The sequence below is a fragment of the Topomyia yanbarensis genome, chromosome 2, assembly GCF_030247195.1.
Source record: "Topomyia yanbarensis strain Yona2022 chromosome 2, ASM3024719v1, whole genome shotgun sequence".
Lineage (NCBI taxonomy): Eukaryota > Metazoa > Arthropoda > Insecta > Diptera > Culicidae > Topomyia > Topomyia yanbarensis.
In genome coordinates this window covers 131,217,753-131,242,451 of record NC_080671.1, presented here as the reverse complement: position 1 = coordinate 131,242,451, position 24,699 = coordinate 131,217,753, and the positions used below count along the sequence as shown (strand labels likewise).

The 24,699-nt window shown below is 40.2% G+C and overlaps 1 protein-coding gene across 1 annotated transcript in view; it reads left to right on the top strand.

The window, feature by feature from the left end:
- The window catches only part of LOC131681357 (E3 ubiquitin-protein ligase CHIP), a 45,674-nt gene extending 21,600 nt beyond the window's left edge, over positions 1-24,074 (top strand). The window contains exons 2-5 of the mRNA XM_058962112.1: positions 22,708-23,048; positions 23,223-23,328; positions 23,401-23,457; positions 23,522-24,074. Of these exons, the coding sequence (XP_058818095.1) occupies positions 22,708-23,048; positions 23,223-23,328; positions 23,401-23,457; positions 23,522-23,764 (747 nt within the window). The 3' untranslated portion in view covers positions 23,765-24,074. The remainder of the gene's footprint in view (positions 1-22,707; positions 23,049-23,222; positions 23,329-23,400; positions 23,458-23,521) is intronic.
- The last annotated feature ends 625 nt before the right edge of the window (positions 24,075-24,699 follow it).

The following is a 24,699-nucleotide window of genomic DNA, read 5'->3' as shown; positions in this document are numbered from 1 at the left end:
GTGATTTTGTTTTAATTAAAAGTTGGATTTAGAGGATAGTTCTAAATACATATGTGCACAACAAATAAAGAATATAACTTGAGCTTATTTTTTCTCGCCTGCTTTAGCCAAATCGATAGTGTCATTATCTCATATGCTTGGTTCGAAACCAAGGGGTACGAAATAGGGTCACAATAGGCTCTACTGCCATAATAGGCACATCACCCTAGATGTCCGTACCATAAAATATTCTCATCCTAGTAAATTACATCCGGATTGAGATTCGCAATGTGGGCTGATTTATGATGGGATTCTAATCGAAGGCAACAACCCATCCTGAATGAATCGCTTGTTACATTTACGCTAAAATTCTAAAAAAACATTCTCATTGCGATGAGTAGGGAATCTTCAGTCAAAACGAGTGAAACAGGGAGTTGTGAGAGAAAGAGATTCAGCTTTTCTTGGCGGAAACCAATGAGTAAAATGTATGGGCGCAAACAGTTTTTTTTTATTTTATTTGAAAATTTTCAAGTAAGTATCTAAATAAACTTCTACAAACTGTCCCCAAATTTTTTCTGCATCAAATGTATATCCATTGTACAACTACAATATAATAGTTTCTCCAAACTCCCAAGTTTTAATATCTTTCCCATACATTTACGTTTGCCACCACTAAAGCAGCGCCATCTCTTAAATATTTTCATGAAAGTATTACCTATTTGCAGTAAACGAGACACATGTATGAAAAGGGTCCAACACATGTAGGGTAGGGTGGGGCAAAATGATCGTTTTTCAGCACAGCACTTTTTTGGTTCCTTTTGGGTTTGGGGTCCCAAACAACTGTGCAAAATTTGGGGTCGATTGGTGTTGACCCGGCGTAGCGCATTGCGTTTGAAATTTGTATGGAGATTAGCATGGGAAAACCTACATTTTTGCATTTTTAATTCTACAGACTATAATTATTCCTGTAGTAAGCCAACAAATAGATAGAAGTATAGTCCAGGATATGCTGAACAACTTTGCCGAAGGATGTATGGTGTTAGAATGTCTCTAAGCCAAGCTATAGCTGTTCAAAGTTCAATAGATCGAATTAAATGCCAAAAATCATTTTTATTGCCAACACTGCGGGTGTACCAATGGAATTTCATATAGAATTCCAAAATAACATTATATATTTTAGATTTACCACATTGGTATGTTTGGATGAATTATTCAAAAGCCTTAGCTCAATTTCATGAGCGTAGGTAGTTTAGCAATAGGGCGTAGTGAGGGGTGAGGGGGGGGACTTTAATATGTAGAAATTCGAACTGAAATGTTGTCGAGTTGGAATGTTCAGATGAATTATTTCAAAACATTTACACATTGTCCTACGCATAATAGTAACGATGAAATAAAACATACGTTATCCCTTTGCCTTGACTTTTATCAATAGAAGTTATGTTACAGACTGAATCAACTGATGTTGAGTTGATGTGTCAGAGGATTATATTTCGATATAATATGCATGATTTGATAGCATGCTCATTTCTATGCTGTTCGATCACGAGGCGTGTAGCTAATTTCTGGATTTCAACATGAAATCCACCAGATCCCTACATCAATTTTTGCTTCAGGTGATCGAACAGCATCGAAATGAGCATCCCATCAAATCATAGTGCGTCTTAAACTGAAATATATTCAATGCAATCCTCTGACATATCAGCTGGACATCAGTTGATTTAGTCTGTAACGTATTTTTTTTTTTTTTTAAATAGCCCGCCTCTTACCCCCACACCAAAAAGCTCACAAACGGAGCCCCCTGGTAGTGGACACATCAGTTCTCAGCGTACAAAAAAAAGGTCAGCACAATAAAACAAAGTTACGAATCGCGGAAACGCTGAGAACAAAAAAAAAACAATACGAGACCGAAAAAACACAAAATTTGACAAGAAGCTACGGCGAGTACCCAGCGGAAAAGAATCCTTTTAAGGGTCCCATCGTAGCTTTGCAGGAAGCTCATAATAATTTAAATTTATTTATTACTTATTGCTATAAAAAATGCATTTATCAATTGTTTTTATTTAAAAAATGTTAACCAATTATAGCTAAAGGAATAAGCTCGATTGGTGGTGAACGAAGTTTATATTAAAAATTCTCCTATTTTATTTTTTAAAATTAGTTTCAATTTTGCTTGGAAACGAGTGCGACATGTTATTTGCTTTAAATCCGTAGGAAGCTGGTTGAATAACTTAGGTCCGATGAAAGAAATGCGTCTTTGACCAAGGTTCGTGGATACTCTGGAGTATAATAAATGATTGGCTTGTCTAGTGCTGTGAGCTCGAATGCCTGTTGTAAATTCTAGATTATTATGAGCAATAGTATTATGCAAAGCATTGTGGATGTACATTATTGTTTGGTAGTTAGTCAACCCAAGCAAAGGTAAAATGTTATGGGCATTATTATTGTATAACAAAATAGTAGGGTACATAAATGGTTTTTTATAAATAATTTTAAGACATCTGTTTTGAACCGTTTGTAGCTTTTTCAGATTCGAGATACTGACACGGCCCCACACAGATACAAGGTAGTTCAGCAATGAGTGGATGTGCGCATAATAAAATTTTAGAAGTACATGCTGGGGAACAAAAGAGCATACTTTACGCATAGCCCCACATAACGATGCAACTTTTCTCTCTATAGATGTTATATGCTCAATCCAGGAGAGTGTGGGGTCTAAGTGAAGTCCTAAATATTTGAAGCAGTTAGTTTCCTGGATTACAGACTGTCCCATTCTTGGGTCTGGATGCACGCCTATAGCTCTTCTAGATGAACGAAACAGCATATATTTAGTTTTTGATAGGTTCAAGGAAAGAAGGTTTTCGTTGAAATACGTCGTTAGTGTTTTTAAATCCGATTCAATGCCGCGTACAATATCCAGGCAGTTGTTGTTCGGGTAGAACAACGCGGTGTCATCCGCGAATAGACGAGGAATCCCTTTTAACCCGAGTCTACCTAGGTCATTGATATACAATAAAAATAACAGTGGCCCAATATTACTGCCTTGGGGCACTCCTATTTCTATTGGTCTATAAGAGCTACACGAGTCTCCAATAGATACGAATTGGTTCCTATGCGACAGATAGCTACGAATAATATGATTTGCCAATCCCCTGATACCATAGCATTCTAACTTCTTAAGCAGGATTGAGTGATCCAGAGTATCGAATGCTTTTTTTAGGTCCAGAAAAAGGGCACCAACAATTCTTTTGCTATCAATTTGACTAATGATGGAGTCAATTAGTTCGGTCATTGCAATTAAAGTGCTGCAGCCCTGTCTGAACCCATACTGGTAGTTGTAAATTATGTTGTGTTTGTTCAAAAACTCGAGTAGTCGAGTGATGAGCAATTTCTCAAGAATTTTATTGAAAACGCACAATGTTGAAATTGGTCTATAGTTGGAAGGTTGGTTTGGATCACCAGCTTTGAAAATTGGAATTACTCGGGCTATTTTTAAACAGTCTGGGTACCTGCCGGTTTGAATTATTAAATTAAAAGCTTTGGTTAGGATATTTGCAAAAGTGGTACAGTTACTCTTAAGAGCACTAGCGGGGATCTTATCAGGACCACAACTGTTATTTTTTTCGAGGCCTTTAATCAAAAGGATCACTTCGTTTATGGTTGCAGGACGCAAGAAGATTGTTTCTTGGACGTGTTGTATATTTGTAATAGGATTTGAGTTGGGACTCGTGGGAATATTGTCAGACAAATTTTTGCCAATACTAGAGAAATATTCGTTGAAAACATTACATACTTCTTTAGTCTCAGTGACTCTGATATCATTGGAAATTAGGCTGATGGGAACATCCGACTTTGAACGACCAAAAATGGTATTAATATTTTTCCAAAGTTTTGAATGAGTTGTGTTGGATAGAAGGTTTTCAAAGTAGGCCTTTTTGCACCGCTTTTTCATTACATTTACTTTTTTAGTTATGTGTTGCAGAAGAGCTTTGAGGTTTTCATCATTGGGGTTATTTTTTACTCGTTTCAGATAATTACTTTTGATTTTAATCAGTGTCCACAAATCGAAATTGATCCAGGGGCAAAAAACGCCTTTACATTTAAAAGTTTTGGAGACCGTTCTAGTGTTTTCCGCAAGTAAAGAATTGTAGGTTGTGATGATATTTGAAAGACATACATCTACATCATCAATCAACTCGATGTTTTCTATGAAATTTTGGAAGTCGTTATTGAGTTTTTCATGATTGATTATTGATTTCGTCAAATTAACGGGTTCTCTTTTTACTGCAAGTTTATATGAAGATATAATTTGAACGTGATCACTAACTATGGTGTAAACCGTGTCGTTTCGTAAGCGAGCAGCATCCTCCAGTCTACAAACAACGTGATCAAGAATATTTGAACTAGCTGGGCGAGTCGGAAATGTGTTCGTACATATGAAACCATACGATTCCAGGTGAGTTTTATAACGTGAGACGACATTGTTATTCGATAGGTTAACCGGTATATTGAGATCTCCTACAATGAAACAGGGGCGCGAATTTGAAGCGGAAGCGAGAACACTTTCAAGCTTGGCAAGGAATTGACCAATATCGTAAGATGGAGGGCGATAAAAACAATGCACATCGAAATAATGTTGCATTATGCAGAGTTCGATGTGAGCATGATGAAAACCGTTAACAACAGTGTTGAGCACTACTCTATGAGAAATATTTTTCCTGACGTAGATAGCTACTCCACCGTTCGATTGTTCTCTACAGGAAAAAATCCCATTATAGCCCCTAATTTTAAAGATATCTTCATTGCCCGACTTGATCCACGTTTCCCCGATAACAAGCACATCAATTAATTTATTGCAACGATCCAATGTTTGCAAGATTTGATCAAATTTACAAAGCTCATTCATACCCCTTATATTCCATTGCAAAATATTCAGCGATTTACTATTATTCATTGAAACACTCGCATTATAACTGTCTATATCATCGTGAAAGAAATTTTCTATATAAGCCATTGAAATGAAATGTAAATTATATGTAAAAGAGCAAAATGTTATAAAAGCAAGAAGCACTATTCCCTCGGGATATTGTTTGTTCGTTTTCTTTTGGGTGATGGAGAAATATTCGCAGGTAGCGAGTCTGCAGCGTCAGAAGAACCATTTGAATATAGGCTAGTTATGCGGTTTAGATCATTCCGGTTTCTAATTATTTCAGGTTTTGCTTTTTCATTTTTCTTAACAAGAACAACTCCTCGACCGGACCAGACATATTTAATGTTGAGAAACTCCTGACGCTCGCGCATTTCGTTCAATAGTTCTAAGCAAAGTGGGGTTAACTCATCGCGAATCGCAACATTTGTAGGTTTGCCGTTGATGACCAGGGAATCGTCGATCGAAGTAGAGATCAGTCTACCAAACTCCTTTTTTTTGGTGAATAAAATCTCCTTCACGGTCCTATCTGTGAAAACCATTTTTATGGGAACCAAACTATTTGTTGCTTTTTTACCTGGTGACAACCTTTCGGCAGACACCACTGAGGAACGGTCTAGGTTAGCACCAATGCAATGAGCAATTTTGATGACTAATTCAACGGTATTTTCATTACAGAGGAAGGGGACTCCCAGAAATATGGCATTGTTTGAGACGTTATCCCGAACAGTTTTGTCTAAGTTCATCTCAAGTTTGTTTACATTTTCATAAAGGCAAGATTGTTTTTTTCTTAAGGAACTTATCTCTTGTTTTAGGGCCTCGTTTTCAGATTTTAGATCTCGAAAGTCTGAGACAATTGAATCAAATTTCGTAGATAGGAAATCTTGCGAATTTTCAATAGCAGAGGTAATCGATCTAAATTCTGCCCTCAGGTTCTGCATTTCACAAGCCACAGCACTCGCGACTGTTATTTTCAGCTCTGACCCGAGAGCGGCTACAATATCACTTTTGTTAGTCTTCATTTCAATAATCTTTTTATAAATGTCCGAACAGTTGGGTGTGCAAAAGTACATATTTTCTTTTACGCGACGAACGGCATTGCCAATGATATTGCGGCATTTGTAATGAGCGCTTTTAAAGCAGTACAAGCAGGTTACCAGTTTGTTCGAGTCAGTCTCCCTTTTTTTACATTCAACGCAAATAACATCATCAGTATCCATCGCAATTAAGACAAAAAAGACAAAAAAGAATACAATAATAAAGCACAAGGCACACTAGATTAAACAAATAAACTAAAATTGTACATCAAAACACAAAAAAATATTGATAAAAGTCAAGGCAAAAGGATGCAGTATGTTTTATTTCATCGTTACTATTATGCGTAGGACATTGTGTAAATGTTTTGAAATAATTCGTCTGAACATTTCAACTCGACAACATTTCAGTTCGAATTTCTACATATTAAAGTCCCCCCCTCACCCCTCACTACGCCCTATTGCTCAACTACCTGCGCTCATGAAATTGAGCTAAGGCTTTTGAATAATTCATCCAAACATTCCAATGTGGTAAATATAAAATATATAATGTTATTTTGGAATGCTATATGAAATACCATTGGTACACCCGCAGTGTTGGCAATAAAACTGATCTTTGGCATTTAATTCGTTGTATCGAATTTTGAACAGCTATAACTTGGCTTAGAGACATTCTAACACCATACATCCTTCGGCAAAGTTGTTCAGCATATCCTGGACTTTACTTTTATCTATTTGTTGGCATACTACAGGAAGAATTGTAGTCTATAGAGTTAAAAATGCAAAAATGCAGGTTTTCCCATACTAATCTCCATACAAATTTCAAACGCAATGCGCCACGCCGGGTCAACACCAATCGACCCCAAATTTTGCACAGTTGTTTGGGACCCCAAAAGGTACCAAAAAAGTGCTGTGCTCGGTTGATGTGGATATGATTACGTTTTTCCATATAACAACGCCCCACCCTAATGTAGGGGTCCAATGTGGATTGGTTACGCTAACATGCACACCAAAATTTGGTTGTCGATTTCAGCAAAATTTTGCTGAATTTTTATCAGCTAAAGTTTCAGCAATACAAGATGCCCAAAAATCGGCAATTTGAATTGAACCTGTTTGACAGAGTCGCTTTGCTGAAAATTCAGTAATTCAAATCGTCAAACTGACAGCGCAATTACTTGGCTCATAGCAATCCAGCCCGGAATAGTGAGAATTCGGCAATCGCTCTGTCAATTTGACAATTTGAATTACTGAATTTTCAGCAAAGCGAAACTGTCAAACAGGTTCAATTCAAATTGCCGAAAAATCTTGTATTGCTGATACTTTCAGCTGATGAAAATTCAGTAAACTTTTGCTTACATTCGGCGAACAAATTTTTGGCGCGTATATTGAATATTTTACGATTCTCCTTCGCCCCGCAAACGACGAGATTTGGTTCGCAGAGGGTTAATATAGCGACTATACTCGAAATGGAATAAGATGAAAATTGAGCTTGACTCCCTGAATATAATACATATTATAATCGCTGTGGCGGTTGGTATTACAGTCAACAATATAAACCAGCAATTTGCAGAATACACGAGCATTCATGAAAGTACCGCTTCCGACAAAGCATTTAAATTGCCCGCTTAAACTCTCAGGCTTCTTCCGTGCGAAACAATCAGTGAATGTTACGGCTCGTTGTTTTTCTCGAAATATAATTCAATTATTGCCCTTTTACTTTGAAAGTGCATTTAAGTCAATGGACGAAGCGATTCTCGCCCACATTTGCTCCCGCACGAAAACTAGAGCCCACTTGGAAGTGACACGGGGGTAATGCCTTACGTCACCGCTCGATATCATCAGGTGTCAGACGAGTCAAACGTGAACCATTGATAAATCGTTTGCTATTCCCTTGCTATTCCGATATACAACCGTGCGGTCATTTTGATTTAGGGAAAAGTGAGGCAATACAGTCGTGATTCGCTGGTTGGACGCTTTTTAGTTGGACTTCCGCTAGTTGGACCATTGTCCAACTAAAAAGCATCTGAACGTCAAAATCTCATGTCAAATTGACTTTGACAATCTATCTAACCATCTTTTACATTTGACATTTGTCAGTCGGTCCAACTAGCGAATTAAATTCGTTAGTTGGACATAGGCTGTGGCCCAACCAACGAATCACGACTGTATGAGTCTTTTATTGATAGTCCTCCCCATGAACGTTCTGGAGAATTTCTAATAATCATTGAATGTATAACATAATTTGGTAATTTCAATACTCTTCAAATGGCTTGTCTAATATTTTCCGGATCCTTTCCTGAACTGGTTGTGTATGTGTAGACTAAACTAGGCGAAAGGTACGTTTGCTTTGGCTATACGCTCTTAATTTATTAGTTTTTCTTGTTAACTTTTGTCTGATATTAAAACTGTGTAAAACTTATTCCTAGCTCCTACAAGAGGGAATGATAATAAATGAATTTTGTTAGAAGTAGGTTGTCGATATACGCATGGTTGTCCCTTGTGTATAGTGAATCCCATAGAACAAAGAATAGTTCTAGAGAAAATTTAGAATAGGACGTAAGTAACAATGAGAGATTCTCTTTGGGGTCTTTCTCTTCTGTTCATTGCTCGGCCATTTCAACATTTACTACTCTATTCTTTGCATAATATTTTAGTAAAAACCGTCGGCTTTCTATATGTACTGGCAAATTAGTGCAAAGTGTTGTAATGACGTCGTAATAAACAAAAGAGAAAGTAAACAAAGAGAGGCTCTCAATGTTACTTACGTCCTATTGAAAATTTTCTCTAGAGTTATGCATATAGCGGCAGAAGAAAAGAATCAGTAATTCAGTTCGGCATTTAGTAACAAAAGTGATTATTGAATTTGAACAATTAAAACTAAGAAAACAGTAGTAGTAGTATGGCCAGAAATACAGAAAAAGTCATTGAAACTAATTGTTCAGACCTCGAGATATTTAACAAATTGAACAAAAAGTTTTTTGTGAGAATATTGATAAAACCAAATCAAAAGTCCCCTAATACTCAACGATACTGATGTCATCTGCTATTCGCTAGCACAGGCCATTTGAATTTCTATTGAGTACAACGCAAAGCAATCGTACGTTCCGAAACCGAATTATGAAAAGGCATTTGTTTCGATCCAAATGTCCACGCGAAACAGGATCATTTGCTCGAACAATTTCCGGATACAGGACAGCCTTGCAATCGGTCAAGACGTGTTGTGATCGGAGGCTGATTTTCGTATAAGTCCTGGGGAGTCAGTAAGTTCGGAGTTGTTTGCTGTGTTCTCAAATTGTTTTAGACTACCGTCAACAAAATGCAAACCCCTGGACATATGTAATTAGGTTTTGTGTCCTTCACGCCCAATGTGGTTTTAAACCAATGTTCTTCTTTGAGAGGAATATTGCATATGGATTTCCTAGTTTTTAGTATGGCGATGACCTTCACTTGCCTCCAATCATGAGATCACCTAGGTCCGGAGCACGATTCGGACAAACCTTTTTGGTAAAATCAAATATTCCCCACTTTAGTTTTTATTGTTAAGGTTTCGCATACATAAAGGGACCCAAACAGTGCTCATTGATATTTCTCCTGTTAACTCGTCAACGTACTGGCACCAATATCCGAGTTGTTAGCTTTCATCAAGGTGTTCATTTTAGACACAAACGAGTTAAAGGTTGTCTGCCGTCTCAACAGACAAAAACTTCTCATACGCGAAGGATATTTTCGTGTACACTTCTGAACATTCGCAGGTATGAGCGCCGGGTATTTGTATCCAGGCCTGTAGCGTGCGGTTTGCTGCTAATCTTAAACTACTTTATAAAATAATTGGAATAGTAAAATCAGTGTTCCACTTTCAGGTACACATTAAATTATTATTCACAAGTTGAACTGAAAACGGAAGCTAACGTTAACACCAAAGAGGTACAAAACCGAGACTCCACCAAAGGTGCAAGAAGATCGCGCTACGGCACCACAGTCCCATCCATATTTACTCTCAATAAATTTTGTTGTTCTTAAACGTGTGAAGTGTATACAAAGAATTCAAATTGAAAAAATAGCGAAAATTCTTGCCAATTGTATCGCTCGTTTTCTCAATTTCATAAAAACATAAATGGGACAGACCAGCTATGGCAAAGATCGAGAAGTGAGCTGTCCAACATACACCCACCCAGTCCTGTGCTAAGTTGAATTTTTGGTTGAAATGTTGAGTCAGTTAAGATTTTTAGTGTTCCTGGAATCGCTAGGGACCCCTTGTTTGACTTCGAGTTACTAAGATCAGAAGCGGTTTGCTTATGGTTTGCATCAGCTTTTTTCGATCTGGTATATTTGGTAGCACATCAAGAGAAAATGTTTAGCCTTTTTAAGGAATCTTATCTGCCTACAGTTTTTAGGTGCAGTAACGTGGTGAATTGTGTAGCTCTCTTCAGTTTTTCTTCAAAAAAGTGCTTAAAGCATCTTTAAATGGAACGCTTCGGATTCTCCGGGTATTGTCTGTACGCGGAACATGGTAATAGATCATGTTTATTTTCCCCATAATAGACACACTTGCATTTCAGATGTTTCTTGCAGTATCTTAGCATTGTGTATACTTACCTGTTGTTAATCAGCATTAAAAAAATCTATTCAAAAAGGTTTTGTTGGTAAACAGCATTTTGAATGGACAACAGCAGTAAAATGCAAGCTAATGGCAGGGCAGTAATTCAGCCGTATATTTTAAATAGCAATTAAAATTAATCGGTGATCACGCCGTCGATCTCTACTTTGTGGGCGGGAATTAAGACATGTGAAAGTATCTATGAGATACACGACCCAGCTAGCTCAACTTATTTATTTCTCAGGGTCGGCATCCGACCTGGGGAGGATTTAAGCTACCACGACACTTACCCGTTTGTTCTGTAGTTTCAACGAAGAGGAATTTAGGAGTGACCGGGCTCTCATTCATGAAATTAAATAGAAAATACGATTACAATCATGTTTATTTCGAATCTGTACAGATTAAGGTGCAGCGCTGATCGTCGATCGGTGGGGCCCCGCGATGATCCTCGCGTACAGAAGGAGAGGGAGAGAGAGTAAAGATGGTCACGTACCTGTGTCGCACTTCGAGCGACTTACCCACGATTTAGTATCCGCCGTCTAGCGGTGCTGGACGAAGTTAAAGGCCACGACTCTTCCTAAGACAACGACGGGGGTGAAAGTCGTTTCGTCGTCGTGCTTCGCGGTTGGCACTGGAACAGTGGAGTTCTTAGTAACTCGACGAGGGAAGGATCGGTGTCGAATGCTCCTGGTATACCAATCCGGCGGTTTGTGGACTGGAACCAAAGATCCGTAAGACGTCCGTGGTGAAATTTTGATGATGGCACGTGGAAATGAATTCGAGGATCGAGTTAATCCGGATCACCAACGTGCTTCGATACGGGACTATCCTTCGGGCCTGTGTATTTCTCGCCGAGGACTATGACGATCGCCTCCGATTATTGTAGACGCTTATTTTCCAACTGTCCTTTCACGTTTCCAAATTTAGCTTCTAACTTCTTCGCTTTTTCGATCGGCTAACTTTCAACACTTTATTTTCTGCTAATTTTAACTCCGTTCGCTTTGAACACTCCTTATCGACTGCCTTCAATTTTCCTCCTTTATCCTCATCTCTCTCAACATCACCTTCTTCCCATCTTTCATTCTCTCCTATTTTCTCTCTCTCTCCCACTTAGTAGCCGGATACTGTGGTTCTGCGTCGACGAAATGCTCTGCCATAAAAAGTTTTATCGACAGGGTTAGGGTTGGGTTTAAATGATCGTTTTTTTAGTGCGGTCTATTTTGCCGTCCTTTGCCGTTGCGGTTTTTCCGGTACATATGATTTTTTTTTCTTATTTATTTTGATATCGTTTAGGGATTACGGCTGCTTATTGCTCGAGAGGGGAATCGCGATCCCATATGGGGAATCGCGCAAAACCCCAACGCCTGGTCTGGACGTTCCGGGGTGGGCACAAAAGGCCTCTTTTAACCTCGAGATATTTTGGCAGGGATCCGCAATTCCCTAAACAATAACAGTTACATTTTTTTTCTCGCAAATTGTCGTAGCTTATTTATCGGTTGAAACTATTTAAGTGTACTTAACCTATGTTAATACAAAAAAATCACAAAATAATAATACATATTTATAATGGAAATAAACTACATACAATAACCTACGAGAGCCGGTAACAAACAAAATTTAAATATAATTTCTTACTTGCTAAAACAACACACACATAAACCCCTTTTCATTGTAGCCGAATGTCGGGTAACAATTCTCCCTCGGGTCGGGTAGAAAAATTTAGAATTAAATTTTTCGTCATGTATCTCAATTCCATCCGTTCAAACACCTCTCTTCCAAACTAGCAACAGTATTGAGAAACTACATTATTTTAGGTAATTTATCATCCGGGGGAAACCTAACCTGCTTTTACTGTGTTCCCGTGACAATAACTCGCGAACCCATGTCCCTTTTATTGAAAGTTGGGAGAAAACCGTATACTTCTCACCATATTCTATTATTTATTCTCCTATCTTTTTTTACAGGAAAGACCTATCATATTAACCTATACCAATTCATTCATCTACACTCATTCTGCCACTCAATGGACGCGTCCTCCATATTCACATTCATACTCCCATCCATTCCGCTACATTCATTCTCTCTCTATTTTTTTAAACAACTATTTACCTCTACTTTGGATTAAGGCCAAATCGGTTCCCTGCCCTTAAATCCTGGTACAACGTCGGTCTGCAAGGTAATGTATCCCTTTTTATATATAAATTATTTTTTTTGGATTACTGAGCATGAAAATGAAAAGACCGGTTGTTTTCGGGTCATAAGGCTTCATCATTGAATTCCTTCAACTCCGCGCAGTTTTCAGGGTAACTTCTAATCGGAGAAGGCCCTGCTACTGACCATCAGCGTCGTACGGACTCCGGTCTCCAAGAAAACAATCTTCGTGTCTCATCATTCCAGCGTTGAATCGCAGTAAACTTTCTTTTTGAAATTAATCGGAATCTACAAACTATTCGAATTACAAATTCAAATGTTGAGCCCAACGTATCTATTTTATCGACCAACCTCTTAATTATGGTTGAGAGACGTAAGCCAGTTTTGAATCTAGGTGGCACTTCCAAATGAAACGAACCGAATAACTCAAATGACAGCTGTCAGCAAGGTTTTGGTTTCGGGACTGGTAAATTGTGGACTGCCAGAGTATTAATTTTTCATGGCAAAATTTAGTTAAAAATAGTGGTTTACGAATTAATATCTAGGATGCTAAGAGATACTAATGGCCTCGTTGAGGGGTCAGCTGGGCGGCATGGTTGTTCCACATCGGAGGATGTCAAAGGGGGATGATAGTATCTGTGACGCTAACCCTAGCTTTTGCTTTGTTGTTTCTGTTCCTGATACAGATCGCGAGCCCCGAGAAAGAGAAGTGTCGATTGACTAGCAATGGTCTGTGAACCATCCTGTGTGAAAAATTTGTGTGTGTTCCGAATTAATCATCCTGGTTTGAGATGGGCGGCAGGCCACACTCCCAGGTTTTTGCCCGAGGTATCCTCTAGTTCATAAGAAGAGGTACCGATTTTAGTTTTAATTTTAGCTGGAAGGTACATTGGCCCATATTTGGCATTATATTGCTCAGCAGCGTTAGACTGCTTCATGTTTCGGCGATAGACGTGTTGTCCGACCTGAAACGGGTTTGCCGGTTGCCTATGGCGAAGGTTATACCGCGCCTTTCCTGATTCGTGCGCTTTCTTTAAGTTTGTTTGCACTACATCGTAAATGCCTGGGAACAAGCTTTGTTTTGCCTCAACTCTTTGCTCTAGAGTTGGCTCACCTTCCTTCGAGAACCACTTATGGTCAGTACCCTTTGCGAAGGCTTCATGACCATGGATAATAAAAAAGGGGGTAAATTCAGTGGCTGAGTGAACTGAAGTGTTTAGTACCGTTTCTATTTCCGAAATTTGGCAGTCCCAGCACTTCTGATCCTCTCGGACGTAGGTACGTATGGCCGCATTAATTGTACGATTAACCCTCTCGACAGGGTTAGCTTGCGAGTGGTATTTGGAATTTAACCAATGTCGCACGTTGAAACGTTCAAGTAGGGTTTTAAATTCGCGAGATAGAAAGACAGAAGCATTGTCAGTAATGATTGCCTCTGGTGTGGAAAATCGTAGGAACCAGTGAGTTTTCAGCATGTTGCACAGCGAGCTACTGTCAATTCTGCGCACAGGGGTAAGCATCACCCACTTGCTGAATAAATCGAGCACAACTAGCACATGCTGGTTCCCCTTTTTGCTTCTCGGGAGCGGGCCTATATAGTCCGCGGCAATAATTTGCTAAGGGTGGGTGGTGACACGTTGCTCACCCATGGGTGGAATTACTGCCACATTAGCGGCTTTGACTTCTTTGCAAATTGCACAATTTTTGACGTATTCTTTAACGTCACTGACCATACGGGGCCAATAGTATTTTAAACGAATACGAGCTAGCGTCTTATCGTTTCCCATGTGCATCGAGTTATCGTGGCACTCAATTAGAATGTTTTCCCTGTCTGGTGGGACAACCAATTTCCACTCAAATCTTCGATCAAAGGGGTGGTTTGGGGTGGAAATAAATGTATATAGGGCGCCATCAACCGTTTGAAAGTCGGCATATTCATCCGGTTGCTTAAGAACTTTCTGTTTTAGGTCATCATACCAGATCGAGGAAGAACGGGTGGACACCACAGCAACACACCGGGACAAGGCGTCCGGGACCAAGTTGTCCTTACCCTTCCGATGGACAATCGACATGTCAAAATGCTGTAAGGTTAGACTCCATCGGCTGCAGCGAGATGAAGTTTTCCATTTGGTTCGCAGTATGTGAGTTAGCGCGGAGAAATCTGTAACCAGTGTAAAGTGTGAGCCTTCGATATAACCCCTGAAGGCCTCGATGGACATGAGAGCGGCCAGAGCTTCTTTCTCACACGCGTGATAATTCCTTTGTGGGGTTGTCAGTTTGTGTGAGTAATAGGCTATGACTCTCTCATGACCATCCTGGTCTTGGGTGAGTATACCGGCGACGGCCACATCACTAGCGTCAGTTTGAATAGTGAATTCTTTTGTAAAGTCCGGACTCACGAGGATAGGGGAGGTAATGAGTTTTTCCTTTATGGAGCAAAATGACTCCTCGGCCTGCTCATTCCACCCAAGTATTTTTGCTTTGGTTTTCAATAGATCAGTGAGTGGAGCCGTAGTACCACTGAAATCGTCGATGAATCGGCGGTAGTAGTTGGCCATTCCCAGGAACCTACGTAACTTTGTCACCGTGTTAGGGCGTTCGTACTCGACTATAGCACGAACTTTCTCCGGATTTGCTCGAAGCCCTTCGGTGGAAAGCAAACATCCCAGGAATGGCAACTCATCGACTCCAAATCGTGACTTTTCCAGATTTATGGAAAGGTTAGCATCAGTCAGACGCCGCGCTACCTCACGAAGCAACCGCAAATGTTCCTCGAACGATTCGCTAACTATGACAATGTCATCTAGATAGACGAATACGTTCGGTTCCAATTCACCGTGCCCTAGTACCTGGTCCATTAGCCGAGAGAGGGTAGCAGGGCTGTTGACAAGACCGAAGGGTAACCGGGTGAATTGGAACATCCCCTTGCCCTGGATGCTGAAGGCAGTGTATCGTCTTGACTTTTTCTCCAACGGTATTTGGAGAAAGGCTTCCGACAGGTCGATAGTGCTCAAATAGCGTGCTTTTGGAAGTTGGCCCAAAATTCGGCCGGGGTGGGGCAAGGGGTAGGCGTCCTTGACGGTGCGTTCGTTAATTTTACGAGCATCTAGGCACAGTCGGACTTTTCCTGAGGGTTTTATAACAGGTACCACATTTAGTGACCAGTCCGATGAGCACCGCTCGAGTATTCCTATTTTTAGCATTCGGTCAAGTTCTTCGGCAACTTTTTCGCGAACTTTTGGTGACATTGTATATGGGTATTGACGAATGGGGGGAGTTAATTTCCATTCCGTGAGAATTTCGATCGAATGTTCGATCAGGTGCGTTGTTGGTAAGCAATCAGGCTCCGCGACCTTGAACATTTGCTTGACCTGATCGAGGGCCACTGTCTCGCTCGGAGAGAGAATGCTGGGTGGCTCTCGTTCGAAATGTTTCATTTCATCAGTCTGGGTGAGTGCACATTGCTGTACCTGCGGATAAATATTAAAACGGGACCAAAAATTCATCCCTAATAAACATTCTATGAGAAGATCGTCCACTACTAAACTCGGTACTATTTTAGTATTGCCATTGAACTGGAATGGGATATATATTTCACCTAGAATATTCAAACGACCTCCGTCAGCGGATCGTAATTCTAACGCCTCCCGCAGGGGCTTCAAGACGAAACTGCGTAGCCGAATGAATAAGCTGTTGCTGATGAGAGTGCGGTTGCTGCCTGAATCCAGCAGTCCTTTGATTCGGAACTGGTGAATTTGAACCCACGCATATGGGCGATTATCATTAAAGTTGGGAAGTGTTATATGAAGAATTTGCGGTGAATGATCAAGGTATAGTTCAGATTCAACTGAATCTGACTCTGAGTCGATAGATGATTCGTTTACGCTGTCTTCTCGGACGACCGGCGACTTTCGGTCATCTGTTGGCCGTTTTTTTTGCAATAGGGACAGTGTTGGGTATCGAACCCTTTAAACCCACAAACATAGCAGATAAGCCCTTTCAACGATCGACACTGTTCGACTTGATGATAGGGTTGACGACAATTTAAACATACATTGGCTGGAGGCGGGTTGAAACCCGCAACCAAATAAGCTATTGTTCTTGGAGGCTTAGAAGGTCCCTCTTGGGGGTTCTCCGCGCCAGGTCTTTTGGAGTCTGAATATTTCTTCCCAACCTCGTTCGCTTTGCCTGATGACTGAGTGTTTTCAAATTGTTCGACCTTAGGCTTAAGAGGTTTTCCTCCATTATTTCGATTTTGGTTCTGTCGCTGTTGATTCCCCGAACTAGAATTAGGCGGGTTTCTTTGTTCAACCACGTTGACTGATTTCTCCAGTCCGAAAACCTTTTGATACATTGAAAAATTCGATGCATCGATCAGGTGACCGGCCTCGATTAGCTGTGGAAGATCCGCTACTGGTTTCCACAGCAAGGCTTTTTTTGTAATCAGATCGCAAATTTCGTTTTAAAACGTCTAATTTTTCCCTATCATCCATCTGATTAATCATGGACCTAAACATTTTTTCCATGTCAAAAAAATATTCTTGAAACGTTTCATTTCGCTGTTGACGTCTCTGGTATATTCTAGATCTCACTAGCGTGTCCAGCTCTGGGTGAACAAATGCTTTCCTGAGCTCGTGAACCAAGTGAGGCCAGTTGAACAACCTATAGCCAGAGCGCATTGACATGTACCAATTCGCTGCTGGACCCTTAAAAAGGTGGAAAGCAGAATCAAAAAGTTCGTCTTCAGACACTCTTTCTGAAATAGACAACTGCTCTACTAGGGCGATGAACTCATTAAGCTTCATCCCCTGATCTGTTCCCGAATATTTTTCAATGTTCCATTGCGAAACTGGTAACGTTCGATGGGACATTGGAGCTGATCGAGGCTGTACAGATGAGGCCTGCAATCTAGTCTGAGGTATCGACTGGTAATCTAGTGGAGGATGGGGTGGCAAATGTTCGCTAGTCGGGAGGTGTGAAGATGTTGATGGATTCGGAAAAGGTAGTGACGCTGAATTTTGTTGAACCTGCTTGATGGTCGGAACTAAATAATCTGCTGAAGGATTTGTTACGGAATTGACTCCGTGTGCCAACATGGTCGAAACAGGCATCGGTGCGGAATATTGGTGATAGGCTTGTGTGGAAGGGAGAACATAATATGACGAAGTGTGTAATACTGAGTTGATACCTGCAATCGGTGGCGGGTTCGCCAGTGACGATGCTACGGATGACGGGTTAAAATACCGTTGATCTGGAAATATATCTGAACCGAATTGGTTACAAGATGTGAAATTCGGCTTTGAGTTCATTATGGAAATCGATGACGGCTCCGCTAGTGAAGACGGAATTGGCGTCAACGTACTGGTGGGGCTCAGATGAAAGTTTGAGCTTGATTGAATAATGGGCGTCACAATCGGCCTAGGGTACTGGTTAATGACCATTGTATTCGACTCCGACGAAGGATCTATCTTAGGTATCGTACCTGTATAGAGTGCTGTACTATTAGTACTAAGCGAAAGGGGCTGATATGCAATGGAACTTGGTAAACTAGTCTGGGTGCTCATCGGACCGCTGTTCTGGCTGACCAGATTTGGAATATCATTTGAAACATTTAATTCACGTTCACTACGAAATCTCCTCAACATTTCAACCTCCTTTTCAAGACTAAGTAATGAATCACGTATTTGGGTTGATTCGGCAGAAGCGATTATTCCGCTCATAAAACCCAAACGCTTAAAACATTCCACCACCTCCAGTTCTACCGACGGGACAGTCGACTGGCTAACACTGGTTACTGTCTGAGTAGACGATTCAACTGTACTCGTAGTAACAGTCTCTACATTTATCTGTCCAAAATGGCGGTTAAGATGTTCGATCACCCTCAACAATAAATCCTCGGCCCTTTTACGCACTGAACCGTCCGACGACTCACATACTAACAACAATCGATTAGCTACATGTAAAAGCAAGGAATGGTTCTTTGGAGCGATCTGAGCACTTGTAATGGATGATAATTCAAACGAATCGATTTTAGCCTGACATATCTCTAACTCTTGCTCCGGTTGTTGAAGTAATGCAGCTATCGTTCCATGCTCTTTTTCCTGTTTCATAGCTTCACGCAACATTCGACGCCGTCGGGACGTCGTCTGCTCTCCCGAAAGAGTAATTCCTCTCATGGCCAGTTCGCCATCCAACTCGTCTGTGTCAAGAAAATCTACTCGCAAATCTAAGTACTTTTTTCTCAAGTTCCCTAAAGTGAACATCCTATCGGCTTGCATTATTTTATCCCTTCACCCGCAAATCTGAAAAGTATTGGTTATTTTCTACCTACGAACAATTAGAGCTCAAGAGAGGCGAGTTACCGATCGAACACTATCAAACCTCGTTTCGTTCCCCCCGAACAACGTGATCGCGATTGAGTATCGAGTAACAGATTCTATGTTCTGAAACCACGCTAGTTTGTCGAAAGGCAATATGAAGCAAATGATCGAGACAAGTGACGATTTGATCTCGAGTCTCCCCCACTACGGGTGAAATATTCCAATAGATGATTGGAATATTTCTATTTTACGAGGATCGCCAATTGAAAGTATCTATGAGATACACGACCCAGCTAGCTCAACTTATTTATTTCTCAGGGTCGGCATCCGACCTGGGGAGGACTTAAGCTACCACGACACTTACCCGTTTGTTCTGTAGTTTCAACGAAGAGGAATTTAGGAGTGACCGGGCTCTCATTCATGAAATTAAATAGAAAATACGATTACAATCATGTTTATTTCGAATCTGTACAGATTAAGGTGCAGCGCTGATCGTCGATCGGTGGGGCCCATCGATGATCCTCGGGTACAGAAGGAGAGGGAGAGAGAGTAAAGATGGTCACGTACCTGTGTCGCACTTCGAGCGACTTACCCACGATTTAGTATCCGCCGTCTAGCGGTGCTGGACGAAGTTAAAGGCCACGACTCTTCCTAAGACAACGACGGGAGTGAAAGTCGTTTCGTCGTCGTGCTTCGCGGTTGGCACTGGAACAGTGGAGTTCTTAGTAACTCGACGAGGGAAGGATCGGTGTCGAATGCTCCTGGTATACCAATCCGGCGGTTTGTGGACTGGAACCAAAGATCCGTAAGACGTCCGTGGTGAAATTTTGATGATGGCACGTGGAAATGAATTCGAGGATCGAGTTAATCCGGATCACCAACGTGCTTCGATACGGGACTATCCTTCGGGCCTGTGTATTTCTCGCCGAGGACTATGACGATCGCCTCCGATTATTGTAGACGCTTATTTTCCAACTGTCCTTTCACGTTTCCAAATTTAGCTTCTAACTTCTTCGCTTTTTCGATCGGCTAACTTTCAACACTTTATTTTCTGCTAATTTTAACTCCGTTCGCTTTGATCACTCCTTATCGACTGCCTTCAATTTTCCTCCTTTATCCTCATCTCTCTCAACATCACCTTCTTCCCATCTTTCATTCTCTCCTATTTTCTCTCTCTCTCCCACTTAGTAGCCGGATACTGTGGTTCTGCGTCGACGAAATGCTCTGCCATAAAAAGTTTTATCGACAGGGTTAGGGTTGGGTTTAAATGATCGTTTTTTTAGTGCGGTCTATTTTGCCGTCCTTTGCCGTTGCGGTTTTTCCGGTACATATGATTTTTTTTTCTTATTTATTTTGATATCGTTTAGGGATTACGGCTGCTTATTGCTCGAGAGGGGAATCGCGATCCCATATGGGGAATCGCGCAAAACCCCAACACCTGGTCTGGACGTTCCGGGGTGGGCACAAAAGGCCTCTTTTAGCCTCGAGATATTTTGGCAGGGATCCGCAATTCCCTAAACAATAACAGTTACATTTTTTTTCTCGCAAATTGTCGTAGCTTATTTATCGGTTGAAACTATTTAAGTGTACTTAACCTATGTTAATACAAAAAAATCACAAAATAATAATACATATTTATAATGGAAATAAACTACATACAATAACCTACGAGAGCCGGTAACAAACAAAATTTAAATATAATTTCTTACTTGCTAAAACAACACACACATAAACCCCTTTTCATTGTAGCCGCATGTCGGGTAACACATGGTAGTCCTTTCTAAAGCACTTGCCGTCAAAAATGTTGTTTGCTTTCTGTAGATAGGATCAAGGTGCTTAGAGTTCTAAGGTGATTCGTCTTCGGCTGTAACTAGGCGAGGAGTGAGGTAAGCATGCAGCAGACTGCGGGGAAGAAAAATGACAGCGAACAACTTTGTTTACCCTCTGAAATCAAAGCAAACATATGGAGAGAACTAGTAAACAATGTTGTTAGCTGTCGTTTCTAAAACCAACATGGCTGATCAGTGTTTTTGAGGATCGTATCACCTGAGAATAAAAACTCCTTGGATAGGATATCACAATGCTGAGCTTATTTGAGGATTGGTCGAGATATCCATATTGAATGATAGCTTTGCGTGAAATAAGGTGCGAAATTTCTGATTACTACGTCACTTTCGAAAGATTGTCTGAGATTCAATTTTTGGATTTTATTGATAAATGTCATACATACTTCCAAATTCTTTGAAAAAAAAAATCTCTACGACTGATGTGCTTATTCTGCTCAATTTTTGATCGGCGTCCTATCTAAGTGAAATTCTCGCTCATTCAGTTTGTGTCAGTGGAATGTTATACAACTTCGGTTGTATTATTGTATTAGTCAAGATAAGCGTGTTCTGCACAAAAAAAAATATTATTAGTCAAGATAAGCGCGTGCACAATAAATTATTGTTAAGAAATCGAAATGAAAAAATGTAATATAAACACTGATCAATCAGGGGGGCGTGGGAAATCAGGAATTACCTTTCGCAAGCGATTCAACTGAAGCGATGTGGTGGAGATAAAACTATGCAAAATACATTCATTCATTCGAGTTTATTTTAAACTTGAGAGGCGACAACTTCAATGCCAGACGTCCTCAATTTAATTAAATTGTCAGCTCTTTTGTAGCTCTAAAAATGCTCCCCGTAAGAATCATCTCGCTCCAAACGAGTGAGTAAGTGGTAATAAAATAGAGAAAATTGAGATCTGTTTCAGGGATGTCATGTTTTACATATGCAAATGCGCCACATCTCAAATTATCGAATCGAGAGAATCGATTTTCGGGAGGATACTTCTGTAATTCCACTGTAGAACAGTGATCAGTTTGATGATAAGGCTTGTTCCTAGAAATTTTCTAAAAGAACAGATGACGAAGCACTCTTCCATATTCCTACAAAAGAACACTTTGAGCGTTCCTTAAGGGAGCGCCTTAAATTCTCCCCGCCTTTGCATCGTGATGTGGCTAGGTAGAGCTGCGCCAGCGAAGGTTGCATGAAGTTTGACTTGACCTATTCTCTTATGCCGTCGCCTTTTCTTGCTTTAAGCTACTAACCACAATGTGCAAGTGACTAGGCATTATCTTGCAGATATCGGTCTCGACCGAATAATACACCATTAGGTCCCGAGAGATTTGAATTATATCGAACGTTTTATATTACCCATGGCCCAATTGAGTTATCAGGTTATAGCTCTCCACACAAGGGACAAGTTTAATTATCGCCATCCATGATGGAATCAGGAGGATCACTCGTTTGAGTCCCGTCTTGGAGCACCCCTTTAAGGGTTCAATACACCGTGCAAGCAACAAATATCAGATAGCAGGAGAAGTAGACTGCTAGATGATATAAGGAATACGGATACTTATCTTTTGCGTCAAAGAATAAAAAGGTACAATGCTCTCATTGCAGACTCGCACAGACTATTGTTTAATAGCGGCGAAAGTCACTTAGGCAAAAGCGTGTGCGAGATATCACGGCTTCAAAATACGTTCACCACTCTCATTCTATTCGAGCAGGGGATTGCTTGTCGAAGACAGGTTATAGAATCGAATGCCAACTGTTGGTTGACTACATCAAGACTAGAAAGATGTTCTGAATTTCACAGTAGAATTACAATTATGTGTAAACTCCCTGGTCACCTATATTCTTTCGTTCCTGCTTCCAGATAAAAAATCCGACCAATGCCACATATTTTACAAACAGGGCCCTCTGTCATATCAAAATGAAACGATGGGAATCCTCCTGTCCGGACTGTCGACGAGCTCTGGATATGGATCCCAACCTGGTAAAGGGTCATTTTTTCCTCGGTCTCAGTCTAATGGAGCTAGAATCGTACGATGAAGCAATCAAACACCTAATGCGAGCACATGACTTAGCCAAGGAACAGAAGCTTAACTTCGGGGACGATATTGCATCACAGCTGCGGCTCGCGCGAAAAAAGCGTTGGAACATTCAGGAAGAGAAACGAATCTGCCAGGAGATTGAACTGCAGAGCTACCTGAACAGGTGAGGTCTTTGCATGATGTTTTGGGTTAATTGCTAGTATTACGAGACCCATAATGTACTAGATAAATTATGTTGTTTGTAAGAATTGAACAAAAATGCGATAACGATAACAAATCCTTGCGCATCGAAAATATAAGTATGTAAGTACAATGGTTTTTCTTATTATATTGTTAGACTCATTAATGAGGATATGGAAAACAGAATAGCTAAACTGAAATTAGATGATACACTCAACGAGGATACAGCGAGAGAAAAAACTATGGAATTTGAACGAGAAAGTGTAAGTTTCAAGCTTGCTCAAACGATGTGTACACTAAATTTAATATATTGTTACCTCTCATTCCTGTATCAGGAGAACCACATAACTGAATTGAACAACATTTTTGCAAAGGTGGACGAAAGGCGAAGGGTAAGTTTCTGCTGATCATATATCTGTCAACTCTTCTAAGTGCCAGTTTTGGGTTTGTTTCCAGAAACGAGAAGTACCTGATTATTTGTGCGGTAAGATCAGTTTCGAACTACTGGTAGATCCCGTCATCACGCCATCCGGTATGACCTATGAACGCAAGGATATCGAAGAACATTTGCAACGTGTTGGACATTTTGATCCTGTAACTAGAGTGAAGCTGACACAAGACCAACTGATTTCGAATTATTCCATGAAGGAGGTCGTTGATGCCTTCCTAACCGAGAACGAATGGGCTTTGGACTACTAAGTGGCAGTCGTTCACAGCGGCATCATAAGTGCTCCGTTTGGAAATGTTAAGCTTTACGCGTTCTTGGAATGTAGTGTCCATTGCAATGAATATTAATAAACTAATGATAAAACTTCTCTTTCACTGTGAGAAATTTACCTATTAAATGCTATAAACTGCATGTTTAGTTCCTTTTTTGACTAAAACTGTTATCAAAATCGTTGAAATGTTTTTAGACATTATTTCCAAATAAGTTGTAATCGTGTGAGAAAAAAAGTTTGTAAAAGCCAAACCACCTCGTCCAAATAAATAAGGATTTTGTATGTCCCTACCAACGCCTTTAGTGAACTACATATAATCAATGTCCATAGTCTTTTCTCCCTTATTTTGTTCAAGAGATTTACTGATGTGATATGATAGGTGTTTGCTACAATATCATCCAACATTGTGAATACTTTTAGTTTGTAAGTAAATAATAAATTGATATTAATGGTTAAAACTAATACTAAACGAATAAATCAATTTAAGTAAACAGAAATGACTCTTCTTGATTGTATAATCATTTACCGTATTGTTAGATTTGTAATCGTGTCATGTCATTTACAATGTTGTACCAGTCTCTATAAACAACTTATCAGATCTACTACTTTATTGATCAACTCTACACCCCCACTTGCTTGGATACACATCGGACCAGTTTAAAAAAAAAATAGCTGGCTTTCTTTCGGTATACGTACTAGCCTTGTCATTGATAGCCCGCTTTGGAAAAATTTATCAATTGGCAAAATCGTGAACATGGGCTACAATTTGCTTATAAACAGTCATTCAAAAAACTTGTACCGCGTTGCCAAACGTCGTGGAAAGTGCCCTTTTTTCGAATATAAAAAAACAGACATATGCTAGAACAAAAATCTGTGGAAAAACTGCGTAAACATTCGAATAAAAAATACGTTTCA